At 34.5% G+C, this 25858-nt stretch overlaps 1 protein-coding gene across 1 annotated transcript in view; it reads right to left on the reverse strand.

Annotated features, from left to right (window-relative positions):
• Positions 1 to 250: 250 nt before the first annotated feature.
• Positions 251 to 25858, reverse strand: part of LOC138366193 (cytochrome P450 9e2-like) — an 83980-nt gene continuing 58372 nt past the window's right edge. The window contains exons 5-7 of the mRNA XM_069326919.1: positions 15743 to 15803; positions 2474 to 2664; positions 251 to 1656 (exon numbers count right to left, since the gene is read on the reverse strand). Of these exons, the coding sequence (XP_069183020.1) occupies positions 1475 to 1656; positions 2474 to 2664; positions 15743 to 15803 (434 nt within the window). The 3' untranslated portion in view covers positions 251 to 1474. The remainder of the gene's footprint in view (positions 1657 to 2473; positions 2665 to 15742; positions 15804 to 25858) is intronic.

Consider the following 25858-nt stretch of genomic DNA (forward strand, 5'->3'; position numbering starts at 1 on the left):
TCATAGGCACCATAGTAAAGAATGTTCAGTTTTCTTTGAAACTGTATAGAAAATAGTTTCAAAGTCAGTTGTGGGGGTTTTTAACCTTCTATTAAAAGAAAGATTTCATAAAGCATAATTATATTTTTTAAAAAGGGTGAAGGGTATTATAGGTCATGTAGGTCAACGTAAGAGACTCTGGCTTAGTGGGTTGGTTTATACAAGGCTCAGCAATCGCATGAGTGGTTGTGTTGGATATAAAAAAAGGAAATACCACACAAAGTTCATTGCCCTTCCACTGTTTCTTGTTATTTTTTTCAAAATACAGATTTTTTTTGACAGCTCTCAGAACAAAAACAATAGACTTTATTGAAAAAAAATAATAATATTTAATTAAAGGACTCTGTTTTAATTAAGCATTTTAATTAAAGGAAACTGTTCCACACATAAACAAATTTGATGACGAGGGAAAGTAGCAGTATTTGTAAAAAAAAATATTACTCGGGGCCACACAGGGAATCAAGAATGAAATGAACTAAACTCACAGAATAAATTGGGTTGATCTGAATGAAAATAATAATAATCTCTGCACAAGGATTGGACAGCATATTAGGAAAAAGATGAGCTGCATCCTTTTCCTAAAATGTTTATGTTAAAGATGACTTTAATTACAGCAGATTTCACTGTGCCTAGAACAGGTAAAGGCAGTTTGCCCAAGTAAATCAATTTGTAATGCAAGGTGCTGATCAACAGGTAGACACAAATAAATAATATTGGAATAGGAATAAGTTAGGAAACTCTTCATAACGAAAGTTTTTTTTTAACATTGCTTGGAAAAGTTAAACAACATAAAATTATATTATTACACCAAGTTTTCAAAAGATCACAATTGGTTATTGAATTACATGAGAAGTATTGATAAGGCAGACTGGACCCTAAGAAGTGGACTGTCCAAGACATGTGACATGACTCCATTATATCGTGACCTGACATTAGATTATGATATAGTATTATATCTCAATTACAAATTCGAGACCAATAGAATAAGTGTCCCATACTATTTAATTAAATGGGAATTTTTTGCTATAAAATAAATTATAATAGCACTAAAAAAACCTTAAGAGAAAAATAAAGATGTTAACATGCTTATTAGAAATTTGAAAGAGTTCCCAAAATGGAAATTCATCAAAGTAGCAAGAGATGTCCAAAAGAAGTAAGAAAACTAAAAGACAAATCTTAGATAATTTAGATTTATGAATACGAAAAGACAAAGAAAATTTTGTCATTTATAAATGAAACAATTCAGCCCTTGTGAAGAGAAAGCATGTTTGCCGAGCTCTCTCTCAACAGTTGATTATCTGAATCATGTTATCTTCAGCCACGAGACGACTTCTCCCCGTGGTTTACATAAATGTTATTTTTGTTAAGGAGAGTCACTTAGCATACGCTGTAATGTGTTCAAATTGTGGGATTCATGTGGCAGATTGTAGTTTCTTTAATTCTTTGGGCTGGCAGCTACGGGCCTGATGACAAGATTGACGCTTCCTTTTGCTGGTCTTAAAATGATAGGAGACACGGCTAGCTTCAGTTCCTCGTGTTCATTCTGAAGACTTAATTCTGCTGCCAATATTAGCTTGGCAAGGGCCACCTTGGCCTCCATCAGGGCGAACCTCATGGCTGAATATCAATAAAAGGGCTTTAACCACTAGCAACTTAAAAGGGGCTTCCAAAATGTTGTCAACTTGGCATTTTTGTGATGTAAAAAAGAGATCAAATTAATCATAAGTGTGTTATTGACATTTTTGCATATATTACTGCAAGTGAAACAACTTTAGGCCATATTGTAAAGTTGCAAGCTATTTTTTTCTAAGAAAACTTAAAATTAAATAAAAAAGTAAAGTAAAAGTAATAAAAAAGTAAAGTAAAAGTAATAGGAACATTATTTACTAAGTTATTTTGTTAGAAAAATTAAATTGTTGATCATTGCTGCTAACTCTTTGGCTAGAAAATTCAAATAACTTAATGCTATTCTTAGATTTTTAAAATGCATTACTTAGGCAAGTTTCCTCCAAATTTCAATAAAAATTATCACACTGCATTTTCTAAATAGTATTATGATAATTGAGGTGAAAGTTCAGTTTTTCTTAAAGTTCATAGACGCAATGCATAATTTTAAAAGAATTCAGAATTTTTTTATGAACTAATAATTTTGTAAAATTTTAGCTGTAGAAAGATATATTAAAATCTAATTATTAATTGTATTTTTTTGCTCTTTATGCTCGTTTCAGTTTTTTAATGAAATTTGCTGTCATTTCCAGTTGATACAAAATTAAATTAGAATATTTGAATTTAAATGCAGATCTTTAATAATTTCACATTTTTTAACTGTTTTGTCTGATGGGATTCCTTAGGTATTTTCAGAGGTATAGGATAACTATCAGATGAAAAAAATCGTATAATTTCATAAGAAACAAATAAATGTTTTACGTCTTACCTATGCACTTTCTGGGCCCTATTCCAAAGGGCATGTGAGTGAAGTTGACAATGTTGGCCTTGTTTTCTGGCAGGAAGCGGTCAGGCCGGAAGGTTTCTGGTTCGGGCCAGTAGCGTGGGTCCCGATGCAGACTCCAGCAGGGGACGGTCACCTGGTCACCAGGATGTAAAGTTATTTTAGTCCCAGGCAACCTGCAATGAAATATATTTGTACTATTTGTACAATAGTTTGATAAAATGCATAGAAAACACCTGAAAAGGCTTTTCGTGAAACTCGAAGGTGAATAGCAACTAGTTGGAGTTAAAACTAAATTTGTTCTTGTAGATTACCTTTTGGCAAACTTTTTGAAGAGGTGCACTTTCATCTGTAAAACAGAAGATTATTAATGCTAAACCACCAATCCATTTTTTAGTATAACTGGATATGTTTTGAAGTATATCTTATACTTTTCTCATACTGCACAGAATATCAATGATAACACCAGGAGCAAGGCTCCCAAGAAGAGAAAGTAGAATGAGTGGTTGCAATTGGTTTTCGAGACGTTGAAAAAAGTGATTCCCGAGCATTCAGAAAGATTTAACACTTGGCTGGAGAGAATTCATATTGGATATTGTGTCAATAAAGATGGTCGTACGGAAAAATTATACAATAGAAACCTATTTACAGAAAAAAGGAAGTTGAGGAACGGAGGGCAATAAGAGTTTGTGTGTGTTTATCCAGGTAGAAGGAATAACACCTAACATGACTTAATGTGTTAAGTGAGCTCTCGCGACTCAACACATCTTCGAGAAGCAGAGTAGCTACTGCACTTGATAACTTGAAAACATATATATATATATATATATATATATATATATATATATATATATATATATATATATATATATATATATATATATATATATATATATATATATATATATATATATAAATATATATATATATATATATATATATATATATATATATATATATATATATATATATATATATATATATATATATATATATATATGTCGTACCTAGTAGCCAGAACTCACTTCTCAGCCTACTATTCAAGGCCCGATTTGCCTAATAAGCCAAGTTTTCCTGAATTAATTTATTTACTATAATTTTTTTCTTATGAAATGATAAAGCTACCCTTTTCACTATGTATGAGGTCAATTTTTTTTTTATTGGAGTTAAAATTAACGTAGATATATGACCGAACCTAACCAACCCTACCTAACCTAACCTAACCTATATATATAGGTAAGGTTAGGTTAGGTAGCCAAAAAAAGCTAGGTTAGGTTAGGTTAGGTAGGTTAGGTAGACGAAAAAACATTAATTCATGAAAACTTGGCTTATTAGGCAAATCGGGCCTTGCATAGTAGGCTGAGAAGTGAGTTCTGGCTACTAGGTACGACATATATATATATATATATATATATATATATATATATATATATATATATATATGTCGTACCTAATAGCCAGAACGCACTTCTCAGCCTACTATTCAAGGCCCGATTTGCCTAATAAGCCAAGTTTTCATGAATTAATGTTTTTTCGTCTACCTAACCTACCTAACCTAACCTAACCTAGCTTTTTTTGGCTACCTAACCTAACCTTACCTATAAATATAGGTTAGGTTAGGTTAGGTAGGGTTGGTTAGGTTCGGTCATATATCTACGTTAATTTTAACTCCAATAAAAAAAAATTGACCTCATACATAGAGAAAAGGGTTGCTTTATCATTTCATAAGAAAAAAATTATAGTAAATATATTAATTCAGGAAAACTTGGCTTATTAGGCAAATCGGGCCTTGAATAGTAGGCTGAGAAGTGAGTTCTGGCTACTAGGTACGACATATATATATATATATATATATATATATATATATATATATATGTCGTACCTAATAGCCAGAACGCACTTCTCAGCCTACTATGCAAGGCCCGATTTGCCTAATAAGCCAAGTTTTCATGAATTAATGTTTTTTCGACTACCTAACCTACCTAACCTAACCTAACCTAACTTTTTCGGCTACCTAACCGAACCTAACCTATAAAGATAGGTTAGGTTAGGTTAGGTAGGGTTGGTTAGGTTCGGTCATATATCTACGTTAATTTTAACGGCAATAAAAAAAAATTGACCTCATACATAATGAAATGGGTAGCTTTATCATTTCATAAGAAAAAAATTTGAGAAAATATATTATTTCAGGAAAACTTGGCTTATTAGGCAAATCGGGCCTTGCATTTTAGGCTGAGAAGTGCGTTCTGGCTACTAGGTACGACATATATATATATATATATATATATATATATATATATATATATATATATATATATATATATATATATATATATATATATATATGTCGTACCTAGTAGCCAGAACGCACTTCTCGGCCTACTATACAAGGCCCGATTTGCCTAATATGCCAAGTTTTCCTGAATTAACATACTTTCTCTAATTTTTTTCTTATGAAATGATAAAGCTACCCATTTCATTATGTATGAGGTCAAATTTTTTTTATTAGAGTTAAAATTAACGTAGATATATGACCGAACCTAACCAACCCTACCTAACCTAACCTAACCTATCTTTATAGGTTAGGTTAGGTTACGTAGCCGAAAAAGTTAAGTTAGGTTAGGTTAGGTAGGTTAGGTTGTCGAAAAACAATTAATTCATGAAAACTTGGCTTATTAGGCAAATTGGGCCTTGCATAGTAGGCTGAGAAGTGCGTTCTGGCTACTAGGTACGACATATATATATATATATATATATATATATATATATATATATATATATATATATATATATATATATATATATATATATATATATATATATAACTGAAAACTCACACCCCAGAAGTGACTCGAACCCATACTCCCAGGAGCAACGCAACTGGTATGTACAAGACGCCTTAATCCACTTGACCATCACGACCGGACAAAATGAGGTGATAGCCTAAGCTATCGTGATGGTCAAGTGGATTAAGGCGTCTTGTACATACCAGTTGCGTTGCTCCTGGGAGTATGGGTTCGAGTCACTTCTGGGGTGTGAGTTTTCAGTTGTATATTGTCCTGGGGACCATTCAGGCTTGTTCGCATATATATATATATATATATATATATATATATATATATATATATATATATATATATATATATATATATATTAGTATATTTTGGTAGCAGTCTTTCCTGTAGACATATATTATTAAATATGACCGAAAAAGTAAGATTAATAATTCTAACACGAATTTTCTCAATCTTTCGTACATTACGCTTCACTGTTGGAGGTAAATCAAAAATCAATTCTCCAAAATTCATTTTTATTTCTAGTCTGACGCGACACGGGCGCGTTTCGTAAAACTTATTACATTTTCAAAGACTTTAGTTCACAAATACACAAATGATTAGAACTTACGTATCTCCGATTTTATATCTACATTTGAGTGAGGTGGGAGGGGTGATGTGGCATTAACACAAGACAGAACAAGAGGGGATATTAATAGGGTATTAAAAGTATCAACACAAGACAGAACACAAACAATGGGTATTGAATAGAAGTGTTTGTAGAAAGCCTATTGGTCCATATTTCTTGATGCTTCTATATTGGAGCGGAGTCTTGAGGTGGGTAGAATATAGTTGTGCAATAATTGGCTGTTGATTGCTGGTGTTGACTTCTTGATGTGTAGTGCCTCGCAAACGTCAAGCCGCCTGCTATCGCTGTATCTATCGATGATTTCTGTGTTGTTTACTAGGATTTCTCTGGCGATGGTTTGGTTGTGGGAAGAGATTATATGTTCCTTAATGGAGCCCTGTTGCTTATGCATCGTTAAACGCCTAGAAAGAGATGTTGTTGTCTTGCCTATATACTGGGTTTTTTGGAGCTTACAGTCCCCAAGTGGGCATTTGAAGGCATAGACGACGTTAGTCTCTTTTAAAGCGTTCTGTTTTGTGTCTGGAGAGTTTCTCATGAGAAGGCTGGCCGTTTTTCTGGTTTTATAGTAAATCTAGTAAAGTAAGTAAAGTAAGTATATTTACTTACTTTATATCGTCAGTTATAGTAAAGTAAGGATACAACTGACGATTTACTAAAAAACCAGAAAAACGGCCAGCCTTCTCATGAGAAACTCTCCAGACACAAAACAGAACGCTTTAAAAGAGACCAACGTCGTCTATGCCTTCAAATGCCCACTTGGGGACTGTAAGCTCCAAAAAACCCAGTATATAGGCAAGACAACAACATCTCTTTCTAGGCGTTTAACGATGCATAAGCAACAGGGCTCCATTAAGGAACATATAATCTCTTCCCACAACCAAACCATCGCCAGAGAAATCCTAGTAAACAACACAGAAATCATCGATAGATACAGCGATAGCAGGCGGCTTGACGTTTGCGAGGCACTACACATCAAGAAGTCAACACCAGCAATCAACAGCCAATTATTGCACAACTATATTCTACCCACCTCAAGACTCCGCTCCAATATAGAAGCATCAAGAAATATGGACCAATAGGCTTTCTACAAACACTTCTATTCAATACCCATTGTTTGTGTTCTGTCTTGTGTTGATACTTTTAATACCCTATTAATATCCCCTCTTGTTCTGTCTTGTGTTAATGCCACATCACCCCTCCCACCTCACTCAAATGTAGATATAAAATCGGAGATACGTAAGTTCTAATCAGTTGTGTATTTGTGAACTAAAGTCTTTGAAAATGTAATAAGTTTTACGAAACGCGCCCGTGTCGCGTCAGACTAGAAATAAAAATGAATTTTGGAGAATTGATTTTTGATTTACCTCCAACAGTGAAGCGTAATGTACGAAAGATTGAGAAAATTCGTGTTAGAATTATTAATCTTACTTTTTCGGTCATATTTAATAATATATATATATATATATATATATATATATATATATATATATATATATATATATATATATATATATATATATATATATATATATATATATATATATATATATATATATATATATGTCGTACCTAGTAGCCAGAACGCACTTCTCAGCCTACTATGCAAGGCCCAATTTGCCTAATAAGCCAAGTTTTCATGAATTAATTGTTTTTCGACTACTAGGTTAGGTTAGGTAGGGTTGGTTAGGTTCGGTCATATAACTACGTTAAATTTAACTCCAATAAAAAAAATTGACCTCATACATAATGAAATGGGTAGCTTTATCATATCATAAGAAAAAAATTAGAGAAAATATATTAATTCAGGAAAACTTGGCTTATTAGGCAAATCGGGCCTTGCATAGTAGGCTGAGAAGTGCGTTCTTTCTACTAGGTACGACATATATATATATATATATATATATATATATATATATATATATATATATATATATATATATATATATATATATATATATGTATATATGTATATATGTATATATATATATATATATATATATATATATATATATATATATACATATATATATATATATATATATATATATATATATATATATATATATATATATATATATATATATATATATATATATATGTATGTGTATATGTGTGTGTGTGTGTGTGAGAAAGCTGCATGAACGCGCAAGCCATATATCACTAAGAACTCTTTCATCCGGCCAGGATTCGAACCCATGCCCTCCAGGATCACCCCTAAACGTACACAGTAAAATCACCACCGCACCAATGATCGTCTATAAGGTTTGATCAGTCTTGGCGCTTATTAACTAAGCTTCCTGACTGACAAACCCCCGACGACACTCATGGATTCATTTGGGTACAGTTTTTCATCAAATTCTGGCACATGCACGGGCCGCACTGAGTCTACCATGTGTAAGAAAGTTGTATGAACGCGCAAGCCATATATCACTAGGAACTCTTTGACCCGGGCAGGATTCGAACCCATGCCGTCCAGGATCACCCCTAAACGTACACAGCCTGTGACCACCGCACCAATGATCGTCTATAAGGATTGGTCAGTCTTGGCGCTTATTAACTAAGCTCCCTGATTGACAAACCCCCGACGACACTCATGGATCCATTTGGGTACAGTTTTTCATCAAATTCTGGCGCATGCACGGGCCGCACTGAGTCTAACATGTGTGAGAAAACTGCATGAACGCGCAAGCCATATATCACTAGGAACTCTTAGTTAATAAGCGCCAAGATATTTATTCCTAACTTAAATAATTAATCCTAACTTAAAATAATAACTTAGTGATATATATATCACTAACCTAACCTAACCTAACCTATAAAGATAGGTTAGGTAGGGTTGGTTAGGTTCGGGCATATATCTACGTTAATTTTAACTTCAATAAAAAATATTGACCTCATACATAATGAAATGGGTAGCTTTATCATATCATAAGAAAAAAATTAGAGAAAATATATTAATTCACGAAAAATATATATATATATATATATATATATATATATATATATATATATATATATATATATATATATATATATATATATATATTTTTTTTTTTTTTTTTTTACAAGATATGATATAAGAGTACCACCTCTGGCTGGAAGAAGGGGGACCCAGAGCCTCGGAGGAAACCACACATAACGCATTGGAGGGAATGTGGGTCCCCTCCAATACAGTTTCTGTGTGCTTTTCTCCTACCACCCCCTTCCCTTTTTTTTTTTTTCCTTTATTGTGTATTTAAAGGTTACAAAACATACAAGACAAATGCCTAAAGGTTATGGATCTCTTGAAGCTCCTCCGCTTCTGGACAGGAACCGAGGACGCAGCAAGCATTTCCCCTCTTGATCGCCACACTGAGACGCTGAAATAAAAAACTGGAAGCCCTTGGGTCTCTGGTGACGTCAATGAGCTTGGACCCCAATTCCTTGAGAAATCCCAAGGCACTCTTGCCCCAGGGGCCATGCGTCTCAGACGCTATGGGAACAAAGAGGTATTGACCTTCCAGTCGCCTGTACTTGAGTGATTTTGCTGTTTCCCTGTGGTTGGCCGCCCCACCTGCTTGATCAGCTCCGAAGTGTACATAGGTGTCAGCCAGGGTGGATACACATGTGTAGTCCCACACCAACTGTCTACCCTCCTTCCATGAGTATATGGTGATGCCATCAGGGCGAAGTGCTGGGAAATCCGGGTTTTGGACCCCTAGGATGCGAGGTTCTCTCTCCGCTGGGCACCCAGCTGAGACGAGGCTTCTCTTGATGATGTCATTGACCTCGTTGTGTCTTGCATGCCAGCCCTTTGTGCTTCCGCAATGCAACCCATGCAGTCCGTATTGGTCTGCTTCCACCCTGTTGCAAATACACTTGTATTCAGTGTGAATTGGGGCACCAAGGCGGAGGGCCACTGCTACACGAAGGGATTCTGGATCTAGGCGCGTGCCCATTGCAGACATGGGTACTGCCAGGAGGAAGTCTCCTGCATGGGGGGCACGCACTGCTCTGAGGCGGGCTTTCTCCTTGTCTGATGTTGCGACGCTTAGCATGGCATCAGCTACTTTTTCCACTAGAGGGTGGTCCCAGCCGGACTGTTTGTATTGTTTTGTTGGCTCTATAATGGGTGCTGGGGCTGCAAGAACATTCCACTGATTTGAACATTCAGTGAAAGCAGGATCGTGTATTCCTGCTGAATCTCTCAGGGTTGCAGGTAAAATATCTCTGACGAGGTCGTGCGATGCATGAGAGGAGGAAAGGAAGGCTGGTAGAGCAATTTGGGAGGCTGTGCGGACACCAAGGCCGCCGAGTCTTACAGGAAGGGTTGCTTGCTCCCACTGAGAGTCGTCAGTGGGATATATATATATATATATAATATATATATATATATATATATATATATATATATATATATATATATATATAATATATATATATATATAATATATATATATATATAATATATATATATATATATATATATATATATATATATATATATATATATATATATATATATATATGTCGTACCTAGTAGCCAGAACTCACTTCTCAGCCTACTATGCAAGGCCAAATTTGCCTAGTAAGCCAAGTTTTCATGAATTAATTGCTTTTCGACTACCTAACCTACCTAACCTAACCTAACCTAACTTTTTCGGCTACCTAACCAAACCTAACCTATAAAGATAGGTTAGGTTAGGTTAGGTAGGGTTGGTTAGGTTCGGTCATATATCTACGTTAATTTTAACTCCAATAAAAAAAAATTGACCTCATACATAATGAAATGGGTAGCTTTATCATTTCATAAGAAAAAAATTAGAAAAAATATATTAATTCAGGAAAACTTGGCTTATTAGGCAAATCGGGCCTTGAATAGTAGGCCAAAAAGTGAGTTCTGGCTACTAGGTACGACATATATATATATATATATATATATATATATGTTGTACCTAGTAGCCAGAACGCACTTCTCAGCCTACTATGCAAGGCCCGATTTGCCTAATAAGCCAAGTTTTCCTGAATTAATATATTTTCTCTAATTTTTTTCTTATGAAATGATGAAGCTACCCATTTCATTATGTATGAGGTCAATTTTTTTTTATTGGAGTTAAAATTAACGTAGATATATGACAGAACCTAACCAACCCTACCTAACCTAACCTAACCTATCTTTATAGGTTAGGTTAGGTTAGGTAGGGGAAAAAGTTAGGTTAGGTTAGGTTAGGTAGGTTAGGTAGACGAAAAACAATTAATTCATGAAAACTTGGCTTATTAGGCAAATCGGGCCTTGCATAGTAGGCATAGAAGTGAGTTCTGGCTACTAGGTACGACATATATATATATATTCATATATATATATTTGTCGTACCTAGTAGCCAGAACTCACTTATCAGCCTACTATGCAAGGCCCAATTTGACTAATAAGCCAGGTTTTCAGGAATTAATTGTTTTTCGAGTACCTAACCTACCTAACCTAACCTAACCTAACTTTTTCGGCTACCTAACCTAACCTAACCTATAACGATAGGTTAGGTTAGGTTAGGTAGGGTTGGTTAGGTTTGGTCATATATCTACGTTAATTTAAACTCCAATTAAAAAAAATGACCTCATACATGATGAAATGGGTAGATTTATCATTTCATAAGAAAAAAATTAGAGAAAATATATTAATTCAGGAAACTTGGCTTATTAGGCAAATCGGGCCTTGCATAGTAGGCTGACAAGTGCGTTCTGGCTATTAGGTACGACATATTCATATATATATATATATATATATATATATATATATATATAAATATATATATATATATATATGTCGTACCTAGTAGCCAGAACTCACTTCTCAGCCTACTATTCAAGGCCCGATTTGCCTAATAAGCCAAGTTTTCCTGAATTAATATATTTACTATAATTTTTTTCTTATGAAATGATAAAGCAACCCTTTTCTCTATGTATGAGGTCAATTTTTTTTTATTGGAGTTAAAATTAACATAGATATATGACCGAACCTAACCAACCCTACCTAACCTAACCTAACCTATATTTATAGGTAAGGTTAGGTTAGGTAGCCAAAAAAAGCTAGGTTAGGTTAGGTTAGGTAGGTTAGGTAGACGAAAAAACATTAATTCATGAAAACTTGGCTTATTAGGCAAATCGGGCCTTGAATAGTAGGCTGAGAAGTGCGTTCTGGCTATTAGGTACGACATATATATATATATATATATATATATATATATATATATATATATATATATATATATATATATATGCAAACAAGCCTGAATGGTCCCCAGGACTATATACAACTGAAAACTCACACCCCAGAAGTGACTCGAACCCATACTCCCACAACTGGTATGTACAGGGACGCCTTAATCCGCTTGACCATCACGACCGGACATAAGGAAGTGATAGCCGAGGCTATATGAACCACTTCCCCGCCGGCACTCGGATGGTAATCTTGGGCATAGCATTTTATCAAATCACCTCATTCTTTGGGGCACACGTGAGGAACACAAATGCAAACAAGCCTGAATGGTCCCCAGGACTATATACAACTGAAAACTCACACCCCAGAAGTGACTCGAACCCATACTCCCACAACTGGTATGTACAGGGACGCCTTAATCCGCTTGACCATCACGACCGGACATAAGGAAGTGATAGCCGAGGCTATATGAACCACTTCCCCGCCGGCACTCGGATGGTAATCTTGGGCATAGCATTTTATCAAATCACCTCATTCTTTGGGGCACACGTGAGGAACACAAATGCAAACAAGCCTGAATGGTCCCCAGGACTATATACAACTGAAAACTCACACCCCAGAAGTGACTCGAACCCATACTCCCACAACTGGTATGTACAGGGACGCCTTAATCCGCTTGACCATCACGACCGGACATAAGGAAGTGATAGCCGAGGCTATATGAACCACTTCCCCGCCGGCACTCGGATGGTAATCTTGGGCATAGCATTTTATCAAATCACCTCATTCTTTGGGGCACACGTGAGGAACACAAATGCAAACAAGCCTGAATGGTCCCCAGGACTATATACAACTGAAAACTCACACCCCAGAAGTGACTCGAACCCATACTCCCACAACTGGTATGTACAGGGACGCCTTAATCCGCTTGACCATCACGACCGGACATAAGGAAGTGATAGCCGAGGCTATATGAACCACTTCCCCGCCGGCACTCGGATGGTAATCTTGGGCATAGCATTTTATCAAATCACCTCATTCTTTGGGGCACACGTGAGGAACACAAATGCAAACAAGCCTGTTTGCATTTGTGTTCCTCACGTGTGCCCCAAAGAATGAGGTGATTTGATAAAATGCTATGCCCAAGATTACCATCCGAGTGCCGGCGGGGAAGTGGTTCATATAGCCTCGGCTATCACTTCCTTATGTCCGGTCGTGATGGTCAAGCGGATTAAGGCGTCCCTGTACATACCAGTTGTGGGAGTATGGGTTCGAGTCACTTCTGGGGTGTGAGTTTTCAGTTGTATATAGTCCTGGGGACCATTCAGGCTTGTTTGCATTTGTGTTCCTCACGTGTGCCCCAAAGAATGAGGTGATTTGATAAAATGCTATGCCCAAGATTACCATCCGAGTGCCGGCGGGGAAGTGGTTCATATAGCCTCGGCTATCACTTCCTTATGTCCGGTCGTGATGGTCAAGCGGATTAAGGCGTCCCTGTACATACCAGTTGTGGGAGTATGGGTTCGAGTCACTTCTGGGGTGTGAGTTTTCAGTTGTATATAGTCCTGGGGACCATTCAGGCTTGTTTGCATTTGTGTTCCTCACGTGTGCCCCAAAGAATGAGGTGATTTGATAAAATGCTATGCCCAAGATTACCATCCGAGTGCCGGCGGGGAAGTGGTTCATATAGCCTCGGCTATCACTTCCTTATGTCCGGTCGTGATGGTCAAGCGGATTAAGGCGTCCCTGTACATACCAGTTGTGGGAGTATGGGTTCGAGTCACTTCTGGGGTGTGAGTTTTCAGTTGTATATAGTCCTGGGGACCATTCAGGCTTGTTTGCATTTGTGTTCCTCACGTGTGCCCCAAAGAATGAGGTGATTTGATAAAATGCTATGCCCAAGATTACCATCCGAGTGCCGGCGGGGAAGTGGTTCATATAGCCTCGGCTATCACTTCCTTATGTCCGGTCGTGATGGTCAAGCGGATTAAGGCGTCCCTGTACATACCAGTTGTGGGAGTATGGGTTCGAGTCACTTCTGGGGTGTGAGTTTTCAGTTGTATATAGTCCTGGGGACCATTCAGGCTTGTTTGCATTTGTGTTCCTCACGTGTGCCCCAAAGAATGAGGTGATTTGATAAAATGCTATGCCCAAGATTACCATCCGAGTGCCGGCGGGGAAGTGGTTCATATAGCCTCGGCTATCACTTCCTTATGTCCGGTCGTGATGGTCAAGCGGATTAAGGCGTCCCTGTACATACCAGTTGTGGGAGTATGGGTTCGAGTCACTTCTGGGGTGTGAGTTTTCAGTTGTATATAGTCCTGGGGACCATTCAGGCTTGTTTGCATTTGTGTTCCTCACGTGTGCCCCAAAGAATGAGGTGATTTGATAAAATGCTATGCCCAAGATTACCATCCGAGTGCCGGCGGGGAAGTGGTTCATATAGCCTCGGCTATCACTTCCTTATGTCCGGTCGTGATGGTCAAGCGGATTAAGGCGTCCCTGTACATACCAGTTGTGGGAGTATGGGTTCGAGTCACTTCTGGGGTGTGAGTTTTCAGTTGTATATAGTCCTGGGGACCATTCAGGCTTGTTTGCATTTGTGTTCCTCACGTGTGCCCCAAAGAATGAGGTGATTTGATAAAATGCTATGCCCAAGATTACCATCCGAGTGCCGGCGGGGAAGTGGTTCATATAGCCTCGGCTATCACTTCCTTATGTCCGGTCGTGATGGTCAAGCGGATTAAGGCGTCCCTGTACATACCAGTTGTGGGAGTATGGGTTCGAGTCACTTCTGGGGTGTGAGTTTTCAGTTATATATATATATATATATATATATATATATATATATATATATATATATATATGTCGTACCTAATAGCCAGAACGCACTTCTGAGCCTACTATGCAAGGCCCGATTTGCCTAATAAGCCAAGTTTTCCTGAATTAATATTTTTTCTCTAAATTTTTTCTTATGAAATGATAAAGCTACCCATTTCATTATGTATGAGGTAAAAAAATTTTTATTGGAGTTAAAATTAACGTAGATATATGACCGAACCTAACCAACCCTACCTAACCAAACCTAACCTATCTTTATAGGTTAGGTTAGGTTAGGTAGCTTAAAAAGTTAGGTTAGGTTAGGTTAGGTAGGTTAGGTAGTCGAAAAACAATTAATTCATGAAAACTGGGCATACTAGGCAAATCGGGCCTTGCATAGTAGGCTCAGAAGTGCGTTCTGGCTACTAGGTACGACATATATATATATATATATATATATATATGATTTATTTTGCCATGCTGCAAGGGCCTTGTATGATATGAGAATATTTGCTACTATTTTTGTAGGTTTACTTCTGTATGTCTACGAGGAATCATATAATATCGTACTAAAGTCTTCAATTTATTTTTAGCTCAATAATGATTTAAAAACTTTGTAATTTGTGGAGCAAATTTAAGAAGCAATGGAAGGTCACATATTAATATGTTTAGAATCAAACAGCAAAAAGAATTATCACAAAAGTTTATAGGCTCTGACATAATACTTTTCTGGGTCTAAAAGTAATGAAAGAATGAATTTAATTTCATATTAATTTTTTTGTGTATTTATATTATATTATAACTAAAGTAACACATACTTGTAGGTTTTGGTGCACTGCCGTTCTATAAAAGTTGCAGAAGGGTACATTCTCAACGATTCTGAAATAAATATAATTAATAGTTGATGAATATGATTCGTATTCGTTCATATCAATAGCAACCTCTTTCAGCTCCTTAATAACTCACATATTAAGAAAAAAAATCCATGTAAACTTAGTAAAATCTCCTTTTTAAGGCAGATGAGTCGTGTTTTACAGTCATTTATGAGAAATTCTGAAGAAAATTTTCTCGATCATTTAATTAAAACACAAAAGATCCAAAGACAATCACCACAGGATGGTTGAAAATTCTTCACTCGAATGTAATTCTGGCTTTCTGCATACACAATGTTCAGATTTATTCCCACTCATGCAACCAGAATTTAATTTTTCTTACTTCTCAATTCATAACACAGGAGTTTTCTTTTAAATCTTTTAATAGGTTCCGGTAATTCTTAGTAAGGAATTTTAACCATTCTTGGATAATTGACCTTTTCAGCATCCGTAGATTATTGTAATGTATTAGTGAACGCTCTCCTTTTGGTAATTCATGAACTGCTCTATTTCGTTTAGACTCTAATATTGCGATGGCAGATAAAAAAAATTATTATAGATATTTTAACTGTGACAGTATTTTAGGTTGTGATTGGTAGGTTTTATCCTACTAAAACTTCCATGTTTGAGTTCCCATACTATTTTGAACTCAAAATCCCGATATTCTATATATAAAAACAAAACTAAATCCTGCAAAAGGCACCATGACCAGATGAAGCAAGACAGCCGGCTCACTTTATAACAAATCACCAAGGGAAATCTCACAGTTCTTTCTAAACCTGCATACTTGGCTCTAAATATAGTGAATATTGCAAATATATAATTTAAACAAAATCATGATGTTAAAGACGTTATTTCAGTTAATGATTCCACTATTAAACATCTCATATTATTGTATAAATTAATGGACATATAGATCGAGGTCATTGAGCTCCTTGGCTGTTTCTATTAAGGTGTCCGATGCAGATGTGGCCCAATATTTGTTGTCAATATATCCAAGAACGGTTGATACAAAACTCGATAGCTGTTGCTACCATGCAAACATTTAGTATTGCTTAATTTAAAAAGTTCCATATGGGAAACAACTTCGTTCAAATCAATAGTTAAAAATATAACCGAAAAACTAACTAAAGCTGATAAACATAAAAGAGAAATATGAAATTACGCAACCTCAATAATTTTGGATGGTAAAAGACATGGAAATAAAAATAATTCTAAAAGAACTATAAACTAACAAAACAAGCATCCATCCTCGCTCAAACAAGTGTAACTTAGCATCCGAACTCCAGCAACACACCCTCCTCTTTAGAAAGTACTTTTGTAAATATGCGAACCATTATATATATATATATATATTATATATATATATATATATATATATATATATATATATATATATATATATATATATATATATTATATATATATATATATATATATATATATATATATATATATATATATATATATATATATAAATATATATATATATATTGTGACGGTAAAGCGTTGGTGTTCGGCTGTTTCAAAAGCTAGGGGCAGGACCTCATCACATAAACAAAAAAAAAAAAAGAGAAAAGTTGGTCCTTTCGTCTGTGGTAAGGTAATGGGAAGACACACAAAACACAAGTATATAAACAATGAAATTTTAATTACTTTAGAAAACAAGACATGAATAAAGGCAATCTCATAAAATATGCAGGACAAGTCAACAAACAAAATAACATGAATAATCACTGGCAAATGAAAAGTTACGCTAAGACAAATAAGATACAGTGATAGCAAAATAAAATATGATTGCTGGAATACTGGCTTCGAGCTGCCACCTCCCTTAGTACACGTAAGCCAAGGTTTAGTCTACCAGTGAGAGATGTCAACTGCATGGAGCACTGAGATATTCTGACGAGACTGGCGCATTGCAGCCCAGACGTCGACTTGTGGTAGTGGCGGAGGGCAGGGGCGACGAGACACCAGCCAATCAGCACCAGGCAGGCAAAGGATGAGCAGTTAGCTGGTTACGGCGGTGGCCAGGTGTGCTGGGTACGATTTGCTCTCTGGGCAAAACGATTGGCGATACTTGGTGAACGTATCTTGTATATAGTATCTTGTATTTTGACGTAATTATGTAGGGAAGAGCAGGCTCAATCTCTATTGAAAGAGATTACCGTCACAATATATATATATATATATATATATATATATATATATATATATATATATATATATATATATATATATATATATATATATATATATATATATATATATATATATGTCGTACCTAGTAGCCAGAATGCACTTCTAGGCCTACTATGCAAGGCCCGATTTGCCTAATAAGCCAAGTTTTCATGAATTAATTGTTTTTCGACTACCTAACCTACCTAACCTAACCTAACCTAACTTTTTCGGCTACCTAACATAACCTAACCTATAAAGATAGATTAGGTTAGGTTAGGTAGGGTTGGTTAGGTTCGGTCATATATCTACGTTAATTTTAACTCCAATAAAATAAAATTGACCTCATACATAATGAAATGAGTAGCTTTATCATTTCATAAGAAAAAAATTAGAGAAAATATATTAATTCAGGAAAACTTGGCTTAATAGGCAAATCGGGCCTTGCATAGTAGGCTGAGAAGTGCGTTCTGGCTACTATATATATATATGTCGTACCTAGTAGCCAGAACGCACTTGTCAGCCTACTATGCAAGGCCCAATTTGCCTAATAAGCCAAGTTTGTTCATGAATTAATTGTTTTTCGACTACCTAACCTACCTAACCGAACCAAACCTAACTTTTTCGGCTACCTAACCTAACCTAACCTATAAAGATAGGTTAGGTTAGGTTAGGTAGGGTTGGTTAGGTTCGGTCATATATCTACGTCAATTTTACCTCCAATAAAAAAAATTGACCTCACACATAATGGAATGGGTAGCTTTATCATTTCGTAAGCAAAAAATTAGAGAAAATATATTAATTCATGAAAACTTGGCTTATTAGGCAAATCGGGCCTTGCATAGTAGGCTGAGAAGTGCGTTCTGGCTTTTAGGTACGACATATACATATATATATATATATATATATATATATATATATGTCGTACCTAGTAGCCAGAACGCACTTTTCAGCCTACTATGCAAGGCCCGATTTGCCTAATAAGCCAAGTTTTCCTGAATTAATATATTTTCTCAAATTTTTTTCTTATGAAATGATAAAGCTACCCATTTCATGATGTATGAGGTCAATTTATTTTTATTGGAGTTAAAATTAACGTAGATATATGACCAAACCTAACCAATTCTACCTAACCTAACCTAACCTATCTTTATAGGTTAGGTTAGGTTAGGTAGCCGAAAAAGTTAGGTTAGGTTAGGTTAGGTGGGTTAGGTAGTCGAAAAACAATTAATTCATGAAAACTTGGCTTATTAGGCAAATTTGGCCTTGCATAGTAGGCTGAGAAGTGCGTTCTGGCTACTAGGTACGACATATATATATATATATATATATATATATATATATATATATATATATATATATATATATATATATATATATATATATATATATATATATATATATATATATATATATGTCGTACCTAGTAGCCAGAACGCACTTCTCGGCCTACTATGCAAGGCCCGATTTGCCTAATAAGCCAAGTTTTCCAGAATTAATATATTTTCTCTATTTTTTTTCTTATGACATGTTAAAGCTACCCATTTCATTATGTATGAGGTCAATTTTTTTTTATTTGAGTTAAAATTAATGTAGATATATGACCGAACCTAACCAACCCTACCAAACCTAACCTATCTTTATAGGTTAGGTTAGGTTAGGTAGCCGAAAAAGTTAGGTTAGGTTAGGTTAGGTAGGTTAGGTAGTTGAAAAACCATTAATTCATGAAAACTTAGCCTATTAGGCAAATCGGGCCTTGCATAGTAGGCAGAGAAGTGCGTTCTGGCTACTAGGTACGACATACATATATATATATATATATATATATATATATATATATATATATATATATATATATATATATATATATATATGTCGTACCTAGTAGCCAGAACGCACTTCTCGGCCTACTATGCAAGGCCTGATTTGCCTAATAAGCCAAGTTTTCCTGAATTATTATATTTTCTCAATTTTTTTTCTTATGAGATGATAAAGCTACCCATTTCATTATGTATGAGGTCAATATTTTTTTATTGGAGTTAAAATTAACGTAGATATATGACCGAACCTAACCAACCCTACCTAACCTAACCTAACCTATATTTATAGGTAAGGTTAGGTTAGGTAGCCAAAAAAAGCTAGGTTAGGTTAGGTTAGGTAGGTTAGGTAGACGAAAAAACATTAATTCGTGAAAACTTGGCTTATTAGGCAAATCAGGCCTTGAATAGTAGGCTGAGAAGTGCGTTCTGGCTATTAGGTACGACATATATATATATATATATATATATATATATATATATATATATATATATATATATATATATATATATATATATATATATATATATATATATATATATATATATATATATATACATATATATATATATATATGTCGTACCTAGTAGCCAGAACGCACTTTTTGGCCTACTATGCAAGGCCCGATTTGCCTAATAAGCCAAATTTTCCTGAATTAATATATTTTCTCTAATTTTTTTCTTATGAAATGATAAAGCTACCCATTTCATTATGTATGAGGTCAATTTTTTTTATTGGAGTTAAAATTAACGTAGATATATGACCGAACCTAACCAACCCTACCTAACCTAACCTAACCTATCTTTATAGGTTAGGTTAGGTTAGGTAGCCAAAAAAGTTAGGTTAGGTTAGGTTAGGTAGGTTAGGTTGATGAAAAACAATTAATTCATGAAAACTCGGCTTATTAGGCAAATCGGGCCTTGCATAGTAGGCCAAAAAGTGAGTTCTGGCTACTAGGTACGACATATATATATATATATATATATATATATATATATATATATATATATATATATATATATATATGTCGTACCTAGTAGCCAGAATGCACTTCTCAGCCTAATATTCAAGGCCCGATTTGCCTAATAAGCCAAGTTTTCCTAAATTGATATATTTTCTCTAATTTTTTTCTTATGAAATGATAAAGCTACCCATTTCATTATGTATGAGGTCAATTTTATTTTATTTTAGTTAAAATTAACGTAGATATATGACCGAACCTAACCAACCCTACCTAACCTAACCTAACCTATCTTTATTGGTTAGGTTGGGTTAGGTAACCGAAAAAGGTAGGTTAGGTTAGGTTAGGTAGGTTAGGTCGTCGAAAAAACATTAATTCATGAAAACTTGGCTTATTAGGCAAATTGGGCCTTGCATAGTAGGCTGAGAAGTGCGTTCTGGCTACTAGGTACGACATATATATATATATATATATATATATATATATATATATATATATATATATATATATATATATATATATATATATATATATATATATATATATATATATATGTATATTTTGGTAGCAGTCTTTCCTGTAGACATATATTATTAAATATGACCGAAAAAGTAAGATTAATAATTCTAACACGAATTTTCTCAATCTTTCGCACATTTCGCTTCACTGCTGGAGGTAAATCAAAAATCAATTCTCCAAAATTCATTTTTATTTCTAGTCCGACGCGACACGAGCGCGTTTCGTAAAACTTATTACATTTTCAAAGACTTTAGTTCACAAATACACAACTGAATAGAACTTACTCATCTCCGATTTTATATCTACATTTGAGTGAGGTGGAAGGGGTGATGTGGCATTAACACAAGACAGAACAAAATGTGGTATTAATAGGGTATTAATTTCATCAACACAAGACAGAACAAGAGTATTAATAGGGTGTTAATTTCATCAACACAAGACAGAACACGAAACAATGGATATTGAATAGAAGTGTTTGTAGAAAGCCTATTGGTCCATATTTCTTGATGCTTCTATATTGGAGCGGAGTCTTGAGGTGGGTAGAATATAGTTGTGCAATAATTGGCTGTTGATTGCTGGTGTTGACTTCTTGATGTGTAGTGCCTCGCAAACGTCAAACCGCCTGCTATCGCTGTATCATAAGCAACAGGGCTCCATTAAGGAACATATAATCTCTTCCCACAACCAAACCATCGCCAGAGAAATCCTAGTAAACAACACAGAAATCATCGATAGATACAGCGATAGCAGGCGGCTTGACGTTTGCGAGGCACTACACATCAAGAAGTCAACACCAGCAATCAACAGCCAATTATTGAACAACTATATTCTACCCACCTCAAGACTCCGCTCCAATATAGAAGCATCAAGAAATATGGACCAATAGGCTTTCTACAAACACTTCTATTCAATATCCATTGTTTCATGTTCTGTCTTGTGTTGATGAAATTAATACCCTATTAATACTCTTGTTCTGTCTTGTGTTGATGAAATTAATACCCTATTAATACCACATTTTGTTCTGTCTTGTGTTAATGCCACATCACCCCTTCCACCTCACTCAAATGTAGATATAAAATCGGAGATGCGTAAGTTCTATTCAGTTGTGTATTTGTGAACTAAAGTCTTTGAAAATGTAATAAGTTTTACGAAACGCGCTCGTGTCGCGTCAGACTAGAAATAAAAATGAATTTTGGAGAATTGATTTTTTATTTACCTCCAGCAGTGAAGCGAAATGTACGAAAGATTGAGAAAATTCGTGTTAGAATTATTAATCTTACTTTTTCGGTCATATTTAATAATATATATATATATATATATATATATATATATATATATATATATATATATATATATATATATATATATATATATATATATATATATATATATATATATATATATATTATATATATATATATATATATATATATATATATATATGTCGTACCTAGTAGCCAGAACGCACTTCTCAGCCTACTATGCAAGGCCCGATTTGCCTAATAAGCCAAGTTTTCATGAATTAATTGTTTCTCGACTACCTAACCTACCTAACCTAACCTAACCTAACTTTTTCCGCTACCTAACCTAACCTAACCTATAAAGATAGGTTAGGTTAGGTTAGGTAGGGTTGGTTAGGTTCGGTCATATATCTACGTTAATTTTAACTCCAATAAAAAAAAATTACCTCATACATAATGAAATGGGTAGCTTTATCATTTCATAAGAAAAAAATTAGAGAAAATATATTAATTAAGGAAAACTTGGCTTATTAGGCAAATCAGGCCTTGCATAGTAGGCTGAGAAGAGCGTTCTGGCTACTAGGTACGACATATATATATTTATATATATTTATATATTTATATATATTTATAAATTTATATTTATTTATATATTTTATATATATATATATATATATTTATATATATATATATATATATATATATATATATATATATATATGTATATATATATTTTTATACATATATAGTCCATTTTTAGACAGAAATTCATCAGAGCCCAGTTTATATATTTATATATATATATATATATATATATATATATATATTTATATATATATATATATATATATATATATATATATATATATATATATATATGTATATATATATTTTTATACATATATAGTCCATTTTTAGACAGAAATTCATCAGAGCCCAGTTTTTACCGAAATTGAACAGAGTCCAATTGTAGTCAGAAATTCATCAGAGTCCAGTTTAAGCTCAAATTTCATCAGAGTCCAGTTATAGACAGAAATTATTCAGAGTCAAATTTATGCCCAAAAATATTCAGATTCCAGTTTGAACCCGAAAATATTCAGAGTCCAGTAATGACCGAAAATTATGCAGAGTCCATAGAAGACCAAATTTTAACAGAGTCCCTTAAAGACCGAAAAATAGTCAGAGTCCACTTGGAGACCAAAATATTATCAGTTTTACTCACACCTGCATTCTTAAAGAGTTCGTATTTAGGAAATTCAAATATTGTCAGAGTCCAGTAATGACCGAAAATTAGGCAGAGTCCAGTTTAAGACCAGAAATATTCAGAGACCAATTTTTATCGGAGACCATTTCCAGACCAAAATTTGTTAGAGTCCACATTTATAAGAGTAGTCTCAATATTAACCTATCAATTTTCCTGAAATTTAAAGTCATATTTCAGACGCAGTAAATCAAACCGAGACAGTAAGCGAGCTCCAGCTCCTGTTCCTGCCTTATCCCACTCTCATAACATCTTTACTAACAGTCCAATCCCCCTTAAACTTTTAACAGTCTTATTTCAGACGTTGTAAATAAGATCCGAACAATTACCGAGTTCTACATCATAGTACTTCTAACTAAGTAAATAAAGAAAAATAGTGTTACCGAACTCTAGCTCTTGTCCTCTGTCCAAGTTCACTCCTGTAAATTCAATATTAGCAGTCCGAATCCCTAGAGATTTAAATACCCAACTACATTTTCAGATCCCCCTGCAAATAAATCAAACGAAAATTACCGAGTTCCAACTCATGTTCTTCACTTAGTTCAATGTTCATCAAAATTATTTCAGATAAAGTCCCTCTCCAGTCTATCAGAAGTAAACATTATGACCTTTAATACCCTTTTTTTACTCAGCTATGTAATATTCACACGGTCATATAACACCTTACCTTCAATACCATTTGTTTACCCAAGTAAGCAAAAATCACACGGTCAAAAATCTCACCTTACCCTTTCCTTCTCATCCCCAACTTATCCAAACCTTCAATAATCGTACTGTATTTCCATATTTTCTCTATATTCACTGTGTTCTTAGTATTCTCATCCATATTTTCCGTGTTCACTCCATGTTCTTCAAATGTTCACAGCCCATTCAGTTCATATTTTCACAAGTATCTCCATTTTTTCTGCGATCTTTCTCTTAGTCTCATGATGTTCTCTACAAATTCTAGTCATATTTTCTATTTTTTCATGTTCATCGCATGTTCTCTTTACAACTTTTATATTCAATATTCATGCTTCTTCCATATTTTTTGTGTTTTTTGTCAATATTCATGTTCCTCTACAAGTTCATGTTCCTTACAAGATCACTTCGTTTATCACCTTCACTTACGTGTTTTCTACATTCTTTGTCATATTCTCTATGTTCTTCACAAGTTCATTGTTCTTTCTTTGTATTCCCTATTCTCCTTATCATGTTTTCATGTTCTCTTTAAGTTCTTATTCCCCTTATGTTCACTGTGTTCATCAGCTTTTCTTACATGTTTTCTGTGTTCCCCATATGTTCACTATGTTCTTTGCATTCTCTTACGTGTTCTTTGTCATGTTCATAATATGTTCAACGCACATACATGATGAATCTTACATGATCTTTTAAATACATGATCTTACATGATCTTTTAAATAAAATGTTCCATTGTTTCTTTTGTTCAGTAACTATTTTTTTGTCAAATATTATCAACAGCAATACAGTTCCCCCAGGAAATTTATTCACCCAGTTTTATTTGGAAACCTTCATCAAAGTAATTCTCGTAATCAACCTAATATTTCTTACCAACACTGTTCATAACTAACTTTATCCATCATCTATCAACTGAAAAATGGTCTTGTTCATCATTTCTTAACAGCCATTATGTTTGAGAATAACTTTTGGTAGCTCTGAGAATAATATTTGAAGATCCGGATGTCTCTGAGAATAACTTTGATGTGTCTGAGAATACCTTTTACGGATGAAGATGCCTGAGATTAACTTTTCATAGCTCTGAGAATAACTTTTTGTGTGTCTTTGATTTCTCGAAGATTAGCTTTGGTGTCTCTGAGAGTGTCTTTGGCGTCTCGAAGAGTACCTTTGACTTTTTTCTTACTCATTGAAGTATACTGTTAGTTACAAAAGTGTAGAACGATGTTCCATTTGACTATTTTTTAGTTGAGAAAAGACAAGAAAATATGATGACGGAGACTATTTTTTGTGCTCCACAAAGTATAATGTCAGTTAAGAACAGCGATGAAAGATATCGTTGGCAATTTTTTCTTACATGACGAAACATAATGGCTGTTAAGAAATGATGAACAAGTCTATTTTTCAGTTGA

This window comes from Procambarus clarkii, chromosome 19, assembly GCF_040958095.1.
Source record: "Procambarus clarkii isolate CNS0578487 chromosome 19, FALCON_Pclarkii_2.0, whole genome shotgun sequence".
NCBI lineage: Eukaryota > Metazoa > Arthropoda > Malacostraca > Decapoda > Cambaridae > Procambarus > Procambarus clarkii.